This window comes from Chlorocebus sabaeus, chromosome 5 (genome assembly GCF_047675955.1).
Source record: "Chlorocebus sabaeus isolate Y175 chromosome 5, mChlSab1.0.hap1, whole genome shotgun sequence".
Taxonomy (NCBI): Eukaryota; Metazoa; Chordata; class Mammalia; order Primates; family Cercopithecidae; genus Chlorocebus; species Chlorocebus sabaeus.
Window position 1 is genome coordinate 5,006,529 of NC_132908.1, and position 12,898 is coordinate 5,019,426.

The 12,898-nt window shown below is 52.7% G+C and overlaps 1 protein-coding gene across 2 annotated transcripts in view; it reads left to right on the forward strand.

The window, feature by feature from the left end:
• Positions 1-6,746, forward strand: part of SEC14L5 (SEC14 like lipid binding 5) — a 56,257-nt gene extending 49,511 nt beyond the window's left edge. For both annotated transcript variants that reach the window (XM_007984731.3, XM_037989875.2), the window contains 3 exons: positions 265-492; positions 2,924-3,102; positions 6,635-6,746. In XM_007984731.3, the coding sequence (XP_007982922.3) occupies positions 265-492; positions 2,924-3,102; positions 6,635-6,746 (519 nt within the window). The remainder of the gene's footprint in view (positions 1-264; positions 493-2,923; positions 3,103-6,634) is intronic.
• Positions 6,747-12,898: the final 6,152 nt, after the last annotated feature.

Genomic DNA, 12,898 nt, shown 5'->3' on the forward strand with positions numbered 1-12,898 from the left:
TCCACCTGCCTTGGCCTCCCAGAGTGTTGGGATTACAGGTGTGAGCCACCAAGCCTGGCCGAGATGAGGATTCTTATGCCAGTGATCTGTTGCAGGTGAGGTCTCAGGAGAAAACTAAGGAGAGGAGGGCATTTCTGTAAGGAACGAGTGTGTGGCCTGGGAAAGGAGACCCCAGGGGGCACCCACAGTCCCTCCTGCCACCGTCTTCCCAACCCCAGCTCTCCCGTCTCGGCTGTGACTCAGACCTCGCCTGTCTCCACGCAGGTGGCCGTGGAGATTCTGGAAGGGGAGTCGGTCATCACCTGGGACTTCGACATTCTGCGAGGGGACGTGGTGTTCAGCCTGTACCACGCCAAGAAGGTGCCCAGGCCGGGCGCCCGGGAGCCAGGGACCAGGGCCAGCGGGCAGCTGATCGACAAAGGCTGGGTCCTGGGCAGGGATTACAGTCGTGTGGAGGCTCCCCTCGTCTGCCGGGAAGGGGAGAGCATCCAGGTTTGCATTCTCTGGACCACTCATTCGCTCGCCAAGCAGCACTGAGCGTCCACCACGTGCCAGGCTTCTGGGGATACAGCGGAGGACAAACTGGGCTGCTGGTCCCCAGCCTCAGGAACCCTGCAGGACAGGGCAGAGGAAAGACACACAGGGTCTCACATAATGAAGTGCTCACCTGCCCAACGGCAGCCAGTGCAAAATCGAGAAAGCACAGGGTGCTCTGCTGAGAGGTGGCTGGTGTCTTGGGTAGGAGTACAGGGTCTGGAACCTCAGTTTCCCCATCTGAGAAACGGGACTTCTAACAGGATCTAACTGTATTTGTTTCTTGGGGTTGCAGTAATGAGTTACCACAAACTACATGGCCGAAAACAACAACAATTTATTGTCTCACAGTTCAGGAGGTCACAAGTCCAAAACCAAGGTGTTGGCAGGGCCATGCTCCCTCTGAACGCTCTAGGAAGGGGTTCATTCTACGCCTCTGTCCTAGCCTTAGGTGGCCCCTGGCAATCCTGGGTGTCATTGGCGGGTAGATGCACCACCCCAATCTCTGCCTCTGTCCTTAAAGGGGTTTCTTCTCTGTCTGTCTCTCTTCTGAGTCTCAAAACTCCACTCTCTCCTGCAAGGACATTAGCCATCGCATTTAGGCCCCACCCTAAATCCGGTTCTTGTTTTTTTTTTTTTTTTTTGAGACAGGGTCTCACTCTATCCATGATCAGTACACTGTTGTGGGGCTGGGAGTGCAGTGGTGTGATCACAGCTCACCACAGCCTCCATCTCCTGGGCTCAAGTGATCCTCCCATCTCAGCCTCCTGAGTTGCTGGAACTATAGGTGCCCGCCACCATGCCCAGCTAAGTTTTGTATTTTTAGTAGAGACGGGGTCTTGCTATGTTGCCCAGGCTGGTCTTGAATGCCTGAGCTCAGGCAGCCTCCCAAAGTGCTGGGATTAGAGGTGTGAGCCACCATGGCTGGCCTCACTCTAAATGCTTAACCACAAAGACCCTATTTCCAAATAAGATCATGTTCTGAGGTTCTGGTTGGACATGAATTTTGGGGGTACACTGTTCAACCCACTGCATTAACTTGTGCGGGGGGAAGGATGAGCATGTTGAAATTTGAAGTCTAGGTTGCCTGCATGCATTCAAGTGGCTTCAGTATGGACAAAGACCTTGAGTTGTGGCTGGATCTGGGAGGGGTTGAGAGGGGATGATGTTCCAGGTGGAAGGAATAGAAAGAACAAAATTGAAGCCACAGGGAGAAGGCAGGTGGACACCAGGGCAGCATGAGTGCTGGGGAGGGGCTAGAAGTTAGTTTGGATGGAAGGGGAGGTGCTAAGGTTCTGAGGTCAGTGGTCAAGATTTTTGATGCACACTGTGGTTTCAGAACTGATACAAAATAAACTGTAGGTCTTGGGCAGGGCGCGGTGGCTCACGCCTGTAATCCCAGCACTCTGGGAGGCCGAGGCAGGTGGATCAACTGAAGTAAGGAGTTCGAGACCAGCCTGGCCAACATGGTGAAACCCTGTCTCTACTAAAAATACAAAAAAAAAAAAAAAAAAAAGCCAGGCATGGTGGCATGTGCCTGTAATCCCAGTTACTCGGGAGGCTAAGGCAGGAGAATTGCTTGAACCCGGGAGGTGGATGTTGCAGTGAGCTGAGATTGTGCCATCACACTCCAGCCTGGGTGACAGAGTGAAACTCCATCTCAGGAAAAAAAAGAAAAGAAACTATAGTCTTGGAACAGAACTTGGATGTGTAACCAGAATATGGGCTGTCCCTGTTGACCCCACATTCTCCAGGAGGCCAGTATTGCAGGTGGAACGTCACTCTGACTCCCCAAATGACACATGCACATGCCGCACCAGCTCCATGAACACTGGCAGACGCTGCCGATGTCACCGAAGTTCCCAGTGGGGAGAGGGTGGAGGGCCATCCTGCATGTCCTTCACGGCCACCCCTGGGTCCCACTGAACTTCTCAACCCAGAGCAACCCACAATGGCTCTTCTTGTAAAAACAGACACTTCCCTTTCTCACTCTCCCTGACCCCTCCACAAATTCTCTCTAAGCGCCTGTGAGCTCCTGGCCCAAATCCCTCTCCTAATCCCCTTGGTTTGCAAATCCCGCTCAGCAGAGCAAAAACCCACAAAATCCAGGTGTTTAAGCACCTCTGTTGTCCTGAAGTTGCACCCCCCGCCCAGGCGTCAGCTCCTTCCCAGATTAAGAGGGAGGCTCTGGTCCCAGGGATACGGGGGTAATAGCAAGGACGGCTTCCAGAGGCCCTGACAGGAGGATTTGCTGGTGGACGGGAGAAAGGGACAGAGGGAGAAGAGCCCCAATTTCCAAGCTTGATGATGAAAAGACCACGACGGCTCAGCCCCCTCGACCTGTCCTCAGGAGGACCCAGGGCCTCAGGGCGGGGCTGCTGTGTTTCAGGGCTCCCATGTGACCCGGTGGCCCGGCGTCTACCTGCTCCAGTGGCAAATGCACAGCCCCCCTGGCAGTGTGGCCTGCAGCCTCCCGGGTGTGGACGACGTCCTGACGGCTCTGCACAGCCCTGGCCCCAAGTGCAAGCTTCTCTACTACTATGAGGTGCTCGCCTCTGAGGACTTCAGGTAGGAGGGCTCGGGAGTGGAGACCCGGGCAGGAAGGGCCCTGGGGCTGAGTAACAATGCAGATGCCTGGGCTGTTGTCTCTCCGCTGGGTCAGCTTCTCCGGGGGTGGGGCCCCAGCATGGGCATGGCTGGAGTTCCCTCACTAGGGTATGAGGAAGGCCCAGCTCTGTGTCTCTGACTCCACTTCTGAAGCAGGGCTTTTCCTTCCAATGAAACCCTGGGCAGAGGCTCAACTTTCTGGAGCACCTGGAGGGGAGGAGAAGGGGAGTCTTAAACCCTCTCATGTGGGCCTCCCCTCACTCCTAGAATTCCATGGGAATATTTTAGAATATTCTAAAAAGGTGCCTTTAGACAACCCTCCCCAAGTTGTTGCTTTCAGAGAGACAGGGAAATGTAATGGTTAAGACCTCCAGCACTTCCTGGTTGCTATGTGACCTCGGGCAAATCACTTTACCTCCCTGAGCCTCAGGTGCTTCATCCCTTAAATGGGAACCACTTGAGCTCCAGTCTTGTGGGTGTATCATGAGAATGAGATGGCTGGGGGAAGCTGCCTGTCACCTGGGCGTGCGGTATGCATGCCACAGCAGAAATGAAGAAAAAGGTCTGGAGGCGGAGCAGGCAGTTTCTTCAAGGTTTTGTATTTTATAAAAGCACGTATGATTTTGCACCCTGCTTCTTGATGGATCTGCGTTAGTTTTCATCTAAGAATAATGCTTTAAATTCTTTACTGTAGGGGTAAAATTGAGGTTCCAGGAGGGTACAGAGTCTAGACCCCAAATTCCAGGTGGAGCTCCAAGGATCCCAGGGGCATGGGCAGCCCAGAGTGAGGAACACTGGGCCAGAGTCTTTATCCAAGGAGGGGTCCCATAGCTTGTCAGGGGGCTGGCGATTCACTCTTTGTGATCATGTTTCGGCCATGGATCCTCAGTGTGAGGCGAGAGGCTGAGGCCCTAGGGGACACAGAAGAATAGATGCAGGCATTGGAGGTCTGTCTCTGGGAGGGCTGATTCTGAAGCCGGGCATGTGGAGGCCAGAGGGGTGGGCTGGACCAGACGCTGCACACCAACCTGTCTAGGGTGGTCACCATGAGAGGACCTTACTGCCCTGTCCTCCTGTAGCCTCATGAGAAAATCGGTTCAAAGGCCGTTTCCTGGTCACCCTCAGGGGGCAGGTGGTGGCTTCGATCGCGGGCAGACCAGACAGATAGGGTCTGCCATCATGAAGCAGAGATCAAATGCTCACACCCAAGTGTAACTATGGTCAGCGATGGATGCCATGGCCAAGGTCACTGTATTAGTCCATTTCCACACTGCTGTAAAGAACTACCTGAGGCCGGGTGTGCTGGCTCATGCCTATAATCCTAGCACTTTGGGAGGCGAGGCAGGCAGATCACCTGAGGTCAGGAGTTCGAGACTAGCCTGGCCAACATGGTGAAACCCCCTCTCTACTAAAAATACAAAAATTAGCCGGGTGTGGTGGCGCCTACCTGTAATCCCAGCTACTCGGGAGGCTGAGGCAGGAGAATGCCTTGAACCTGGGAGGTGGAGATTGCAGTGAGCTGAGATCGCGCCACTGCACTCCAGCCTTGGCGACAGAGTGAGACTCTGTCTCGAAAAGAAAAAGAGAGAGAGAGAAAAAAAAGAGAGAACTACTGAGACTGGGTAATTTATAAAGAAAGGAGGTTTAATTGACTCACAGTTCCATATGACTGGGGAAGCCTCAGGAAACTTACAATCATAGCGGAAGGCAAAGGGGCAGGAGAGAAGAGAGCAAAGGAAGCTACACACTTTTACACCATCAGACCTCATGAGAACTTATTCACTATCGCGAGAACAGCATGTGCAAAATCATATGTGCTTTTATAAGATGCAAAACCTTGAAGAAATTGCCTACTCCTCCTCCAGACCTTCTTCTTCATTTCTGCTGTGGCATGCAGTTTCCTCCCACTAGGCAATCACCTCCTACCAGGTCCCTCCCTCAACACGTGGGGATTACAATTTGAGATGAGATTTGGGTGGGCCATAGAGCCAAACCGTATCAGCCGCCCAGCCAGGAGGTGCTCAGGGACGTAACCTAGAGCCTTATCAGAGCACAGGATGGGGGCCTGGCCTAGGGTTGGGAGAGGGAGTGGGGGAAGGAGTTTGGAACATGACACTGGAGTGAGATCTAAGTGGTGTGGTGGTCACACAAGTCACCAGGGGGTCTTTTTATTTATTTATTTTTAGAAACAGAGTCTCACTCTGTTACCCATGCTGGAATGCAGCGGTGCAATCCTAGCTTACTGTAGCCTTGAACTCCTGGGCTCAAGCAATCCTCCAACCTTAGCTTCCCAAGTAGCTGGGACTATAGGCGTGTACTACCATGCCTGGCTTTTTGTTTGTTTGTTTGTTTGAGACAGAGTTTCACTCTGTCACCCAGGCTGCAGTGCAGTGGCACGATCTCTACTCACTGCAGCCTTCACCTCCTAGGTTCAAGCAATTCTCATGCCTTAGCCTCCTGAGTAGCTGGGATTACAGGTGCGTACCACTACGCCCAGCTAATGTGTATATTTTTAGTGGAGACCAATTTCACCATGTTAGCCAGGCTGGTCTCGAACTCCTGGCCTCAAGCAATCCCCTCTCTTCAGCCTCTCAACGTGCTGGGAAGACAGGCATGAGCCATGGCACCTGGCAAGGTTCTGCATCTCTAACAAGCACCGGGCACTGCTGGTGCTGCCAGTTCCTAGACCATGCTTTGAGAAGCAAGGTCCTAAAGCTGCACTGTCCCATCCGGTCGCTGCTAGCCACCTGCAGCAATTTAACTTAGCAAGCAGAATGAAATAAAAGGAACAATTTAGTGCCTCAGTCGCATGGGTGACATTTCAGGTGACCAGCAACCCATGTGGCCAGTGGTGGGTGTGTTGGACTGTGCAGATGTAGAGCACGTTCATTGCAGAAAGTTCTTGGAGGCTGGGCATGGTGCTTCACGCCTGTAATCCAAGTGCTTTGGGAGGCTGAGGCCCGAGGATCGCTTGAGCCCAGGAGTTCAAGACCAGGCTGGGCAGCATAGTGACAGCCCTGACTCTATACAAGAAAAGAAAGTTCTCAAGGATGGCACTGCCCTGAGGTTTGGAGTTAACCAGACAGCTTGGGGAGGAGAGAAGGGGCTTCTGCCTCAGGCTCAGTGCACACAAAGGCCACTGCAAGAGCTAGGAGGACGACCTTGGAGTTTGAGTGCAAAGAGCAAGGAGGGAATGAGATGGGAGACAGGGCCAGGGACTCCCCAGGCCGTGGCGGCCTTAGGGCCATGCAAGGGCCTCAGGTCAGGGAAGCCCGTGGTGGGTCCGTGGCAGTCTGGGCTCCGTCTGGGGAGATGGGGGTGTGGGGAATTGGGTAGCGCTTTTCTCTTCATGGTGTCACTTGCTTTTCCTTCTGCATTGGCCTGGGACCCTGGGGCCTGATTTGCAGCATCAACAGCTTTTCCACTGCTGTAGGTCAGCCCAAGGGCCTTGTTACTGCGAGAGGGTAACATGTGCCACACTCTTCCTCCCCAGAGGCTCCATGTCCAGCCTGGAATCCTGCACCAGCGGCTTCTCCCAGCTCAGCGCAGCCACCTCGTCTTCCTCCTCCGGCCAGTCTCATAACAGCTCTCTGGTCTCCAGATAGCCGGGCCCAGTGTTTCAGGGCCGCCCACTCACCTCCAGTGTTCGGAATGAGAAGCCAGCTAACTGCAGGGCCTGGGACCATGTGGGCTGGAGCCCCAGGCCTAGATGCTGCCCAAATTGGGGTGTCTGGAGCAGATGGCAAGGATCCAGGCCTGGCCTGTGTGTGGTGTCAGGGCTCTTGAAGTTGCAAGGACAGAACCATCTTCTGGCTTCGTGGAAGGAAGATGAAGCCAAGGCCAGGGTGTCTATGTCTACCATACCACACCTTTGGGACATCCAGGCTTAGCGATGTCAGCCAGGCCCATCTCCCCTCTGTCCACCTCTTGCTCTGCTTTCGCCACACAGGGGACCATCGCTATTAGGTGCCCTTCTCTTCCCTGCAGCTCGCCTGCATAAGGGATCCTCTTCCTACCAAAGGCTCCAACCCACTTCCCAGAGTTAAGTCTTAGCCAGGAAGCGGGGGCGGGTCCCAGATCACTTCCTGAACCAATCACAGTTGCCAGGGACACTGGGGAATGCTGATTGGCCAGCAGGGTCATGCCCAATCTGGACCAATCACTGTGATCCAGGGTTGCAGTGAGGTGCAGTGATTGGCCAGCCTGGATCACATGCACATCTCTGGAACCAACCTCCTGCTCTGAAAAGGGCTAATGGGTGCCTCAAGGAGTATTGGGGTTCCCCCTAAGAAGAAGGGGGAAGGATGCTGGGGAGGCAGAAATGTAGGGTGTTCACCTTGGCATCTGGTTGCATAACGATCCGTTATGCACTATTAAGATGTGCTTGGTGAACAGTTCAGTGAGTTACAGGCACTGCTCTTTGTGGGGAACAGCACATCCTGAACCGAAAATCCATGTCCCCTGCACGTGGCCAGCATGGCCTAATGCTGACCATCCCTGACTGGAGAGGGTGGGAGAGCCCTGGGTTTCTGCTAAGTTCCAGACAGCGATGGGGTGACTGAGGCTGTCTGTATACCCCACTGAGATGCCTTTCTCCCCTAGGGAACTGTTTAATTATGACTGTTTTTGGTTGTAAGCCACAGAGACCCATGCCCAGGTGCTTAAACACAAAAGGGTGACCATTCATGAGTGCATAGAACTGGCCAGTCTAGGAGGGCTTGCTTCAGGTAAGGCTAGATCCGGGGTCTCAACACAGGGTCCCGATTCTCCCTGGGAGTGGAGGCTGTCGCGTCTGCTCTGGGGCAGATAGGACTCTGGAACTAGGTTCAATGTTGACATGACTTTCCCTAGTTTTACTACACAGGAGCATCTTGGGTCTCCTTGGGGCCTGAGGACATTTCTCCTTTCCTTTCCTGGGCTCCCCAAAAGGCAGCCAGTCAGGGGTCGCCAACTTGAAGCCTGATCTGGCCTGCTTTTAGTGTTCTTTTTTGCCTTTAGAATGGTTTAAAAATTGGGGCATTTCACATCAAAATCAGGATTTCTGGCTTTCCTTAGGCATTTGGGAGCACCGGCAGAATAGGGTCACTATTGTTGGATGAAGGCAACACCTCTGTGCCCCTGGAGCGGGCCACTCTAGTCCCTACCCCATTCACTTGCACCCAGCCCACATTACCCATCCTCATGACCTGTGTGACAGGACCCTCACTGACATGGCTCTGTCAGCAGTGGCTGGTACCCTTGTCTCCTGGCCTTGCTTAGAGTTGGGGCTCATCTCTGACGGAGTAACTGAGCCAAGGGGTGGTTTTGTCGCCACAAGAATCATCTTTATGCAGGGCCAGGAGACTATCTCCATGCCAGCCTCAACCCCAAACCCAGGGCAGAGAGAAAGGGTCATCTTTTCAGACACATCCTTCTTCCTGCTGGGAGAGAGCCTTGCCCACCTTCCTGGTGGCTCTCTGTCTGCTTCTCAGGTATCTGAACAAAATAGATTGCTTTGCACCCTGCGTCAAGGTGTGTGTGCACATGTGTGCATAAGAGACAGACTGATTGGAAGGAGACGTTCTCAAAACTAATTGCTCCCGTGTCACTGGGCATTTATTGCTGAGAGCAACTTGCAATATTTTCAACTGTCTTTAAGTGAATTTCCAGCTTTTCTCTTAAAAACTAGGTGTTATCCTACAAGTATGCTGGGATAAGCTGCCCTAGCAGTCTTCATACATTTATTGTGTCGCCCCAGAGAAGGACCCACAAGACTTTTACTGGAGGAAGCTGGAGCTGCCTGTTCCAGAGGCAGGGGGTGTCTGCCATCAGCTGTCCACCCTTAACAGTGGGGGTGAGGAACCTCAGGCCCTTTCAGTTCTGCCTTGAGAGTGCTCTCTCCCTAGGGAAAAACCAGCCCAAACTGGCTTAAGCAACAAAGCAAATTCCCTGGGTCCTGTATTGGGGATGGCTGAAGGTGGCTGCTGCTTCAGGTATGGCTGGATCCAGGAGCTTAATGTCCTCAGGCCTCTCAACTGCACCCAGGCCTCTTGACTCTGCATCTCTTTGCATGCTGACCTCATTCTTTCTTCCACCTGGTGGGAAAGATGGCTGCCAGCAGCCCCGAGCCTATAACTTCAGGATTCACACTCTCTAAGGGACGCTTTTCCATCTCAAATCTCATGGAAGGCTCTGATTGACCCAGCTTGAGTCACATGCTCATTCCCGTGGGCCACACTGGCGAGGAACTAGGGTCCTGTGATTGACATTCCCTCCAGAAGCAGCAGCAGGATTGCGGAGGGCCAGTCCCCCAATGGACAAGAGAAGCTGGACTACAGAACCAGCAGGTATCTATGGTGGCATCTGCTACAGCCGGCGCTCCTCCCATGTGGAGGTCTCGGGGACCCACCTTCAAGCATCATCAAGGTCATTCTTCTTGCCTTTGGGAGGCCTGGAATTAAACATAATCCAAGGAAGGGATTGCCAAGCTTTTGGCTTTTGAATTTCCCCTGAGCCAAAGGCTGGAAGTGCCTTGGCTTGGGCTTCTTACATCGTTAGTTTATTAATCCATTGTGACCAGGACAGAAGCAACCCGCAGACAGCATGACTGTTGGTGTTTGGGCACCTGGGTCTTGAATTTAGGCCAGGACTCAAACCCCAGCCTTCCTTTCACTAGCTGTGTAACCTTGACCAGGTGACTTAACCTCTCTGTGCCTCAGTTTCCTCATCTGTAAAGTGAGGATAGCAGTGCCTACCTCAATAGGTTGTAGTGGGAAGAAATGAGGGAGTAGCTGTAAAGCTTTTAGCACAGCTCCCAGAACACAGAAAGCGCTCCATTAATGTCAGTGGTCATTCTGATTACTTAATGCTTCTCGTCCAAAGACTCCAGTTTTCTTCCTGAGGTTGCCTATCACTGTTTTTTATGATTGCACCCAGAGAAAAGTAGATGTCAAGAACTATTGCCCTCTGAGTTGGGTGTGCAGTCTTTCTCTTTTAGAAACCACTTGTGTGGGTCGGGCGCGGTGGCTCGTGTCTATAATCCCAGCACTTTGGGAGGCGGAGGCCGGCACATCGCTTGAGTGCAGGAGTTCAAGACCAGCCTGGGCAACATAGTGAGACCCTGTCTCTACAAAAAATTAAAAAATGAGCCAGGTGTGGTGGTGCGCACCTACAGTCTCAGCTGCTTAGGAGGCTGAGGCAGGAGGGCTGCTTGGAGGTCAAGGCTGGAGTGAGCCATGATCCCACCACTGTACTCCATCCTGGGTGACAAAGCAAGACCCTGTCTCAAAAAAAAAAAAGAAAAGAAAAGAAAGAATCTGCTTGTGTTTTCTGGGCAAATCCACTCATCTGAAGGAGTGTATTCTGAGTGGTATTTCCCTTGGCAGTTAGAAAATGTTTTTTCCAGAGGTTGCAAATGGAGAGTTTGAGATTCTTTTTTTCTACCCTGCACTCTCTGGAATTCCCCCTCCCCACTGTAAAATTAATTGTTCACTGAGAATAGTGTAATTCTTTTCAACAAAGTCTCTTTGAGCCAGTGAAACACGATGGCTTTTTTTGTTTGCCTGATCATTTGCTCCAACCAGCAGCGTTAAACGTTTTCCATTTGGATAAGCTTGCATCGTCAGCTTCCTGAAACCCTGGAGGTTTCCCCTGGGCTCGTTCAAGAATTTTCCAGCTGTTGTTTAAAAGACTTTAGAGCGAGCTTGTTCAGCCTGTGGCCTGCGGGCTGCATGCGGCCCCGGACTGCTTTGAATGTACCCCAACACAAGTTCGTAAACTTTCTTGAAACGTTCAGTGTTTGTGTGTGTGTGTTTCTTTGTCTTTTCAGCTCATCAGCTATCATTAGTGTATTTTATGTGTGGCCCAAGACAATTCTTCTTGTTCCAATGTGGCCCAGGGAAGCCAAAAGATTGGACACCCTTGCTTTACAGCATTTGAAACAGGAGTGACATCACCCCCAAGGGGCTGCATATCTGTTTAATACAGGTATAACTGCGTATTATACATATTGTATGCACATGTAATGGATTGGATAGCATGTCCCCAAATTCACGTCCACCTAGAGCCTTAGAATGTGACCTCATTTGGAAATAAGGTTTTTGCAGATGTAATTAGTTAAGGATCTCAAGATTGGTTATTGGGCGATGTGAAGGAGGATTACAATTTTTATCAATTTTTATATATAAAGCAGAAATATACTGTATCAGTTTCCTAGGGTCACTGTGACAAATTAGCACACGCTTCTTAGCTTAAAACAACAGGAATGTTCTGGAGGCTGCAAGTCCAGAATCAACGTGGAGGCAGGGCCCTGCTCCCTCTGAAGGCTGTAGGGAAGAACCCTTCCTTGCCTCTTCCAGTGTCTAGTAGCACCTCGTGGCTTGTGGTCGCATCACTCCAGTCTCTGCCTCCATCATCATATGGCCTTCCTCTCTGTCTGTGTTTCCTCTTCTTGTAGGGACACCAGTCATTGGATTTAGGACCCATCCTAAGTCCAGTGTAACATCTTGAGATCCTTAACTAATTACACCTGCAAAGCTCTTATTTCCTATTTCCAAGCAAGGTCACATTTTAAGGTTCTAGATGTACATGAATTTTGGGGCATGCGACTCAACTTACTATGTATGCATACAATAGATAACCAGATACACAGTTATATCTGCATTAAACAGATGTGAAAATCTCTGGGGCCCACCCAGCACTGCTGGAATTTTACCGGCCAGGTACCCAGGTGAAAGTGAGGGCCCTGGCGTCCATCTCTCCTGGGCTGCTCTGCCCTCCCCCTGGGGTTTTACCAAAGTGCCAGACCTGGTGTCCTGGAGAGCTGCATCCCAAGACAGCCACAGTCCTGACGTCAGAAGGGTGTGATGGGCCCTGTCCAGGGTGCCACCTGTCCTTCCCGTGAGCTTTCTCGGGGCACGGAGAGTGGAGCTGGCTGCCACACAGATCCTGGGACTCTGAAAAGCCTTCCTCATTTCGGAGCTGGTGGCTGGGGTTGTCACTTGCGAGAGCAGAGCAGGTGTGGTGTTTCGTGTGATGGCACGAGGGTCATCTGTCCACCTAGCTTCTGCTCCCCAGCTCTGCCCAGCACAGCTCCTCAGGGGAGAGGAGGCGGCTCGCACTTGCGTGTGTTCACTGGCGGTGACTCTTCCGTGGATTTCTCTGGAACTGTGGGTGGCGGGTTTCAAAGGAACAGCCAGCTGACTCGTGGGTGCGGCAGGTGAGAAAGAACAGCCCTGTGGGGGAAGACGGAGCTCTGGAGGGTGGGCGGGAGCTGGGATCAGGCCTGAGATGTGGGGCCCTGCTGACGCCTGTCTCAGCCACAGCGCTTCCCTGGAGACCTCCTGGGGCCTGGACCCAGAGCAGGCCAAACATGCCCATGGCTCCCTGTGGCCCAGAGGCTGCCTCTGGGATCAGTTCTTCAGGGATCAGGTCACAGATCCCTGGGACCTCTGCGGAGCCAGGCTGGACGCAAGCAGCTGCCGTGGGAGCTGGGGCAGGGCCTGGGAGGAAGGGAGCCAGGGCCTTCAGGGATGTCAGAGGCTGTGGCTGCCAACTTCTCCCATTCACTTCCCTGCCTCCCTTGGTGCTCAGCCCCCCACCAAGGCATTTTGGAGGCATGTGGGTTCCCAAAAATCACATTTTTTTTTTGAGACAGGGTCTCACTCTGTCACCCAGGTTGGAGTGCGGTGGCGCGATCATGGTTCACTGTAGCCTCAACCTCCTGGGCTCAAGCGACCCTCCCACCTCAGCCTCCCAAGTAGCTGGAACCACAGGTGCG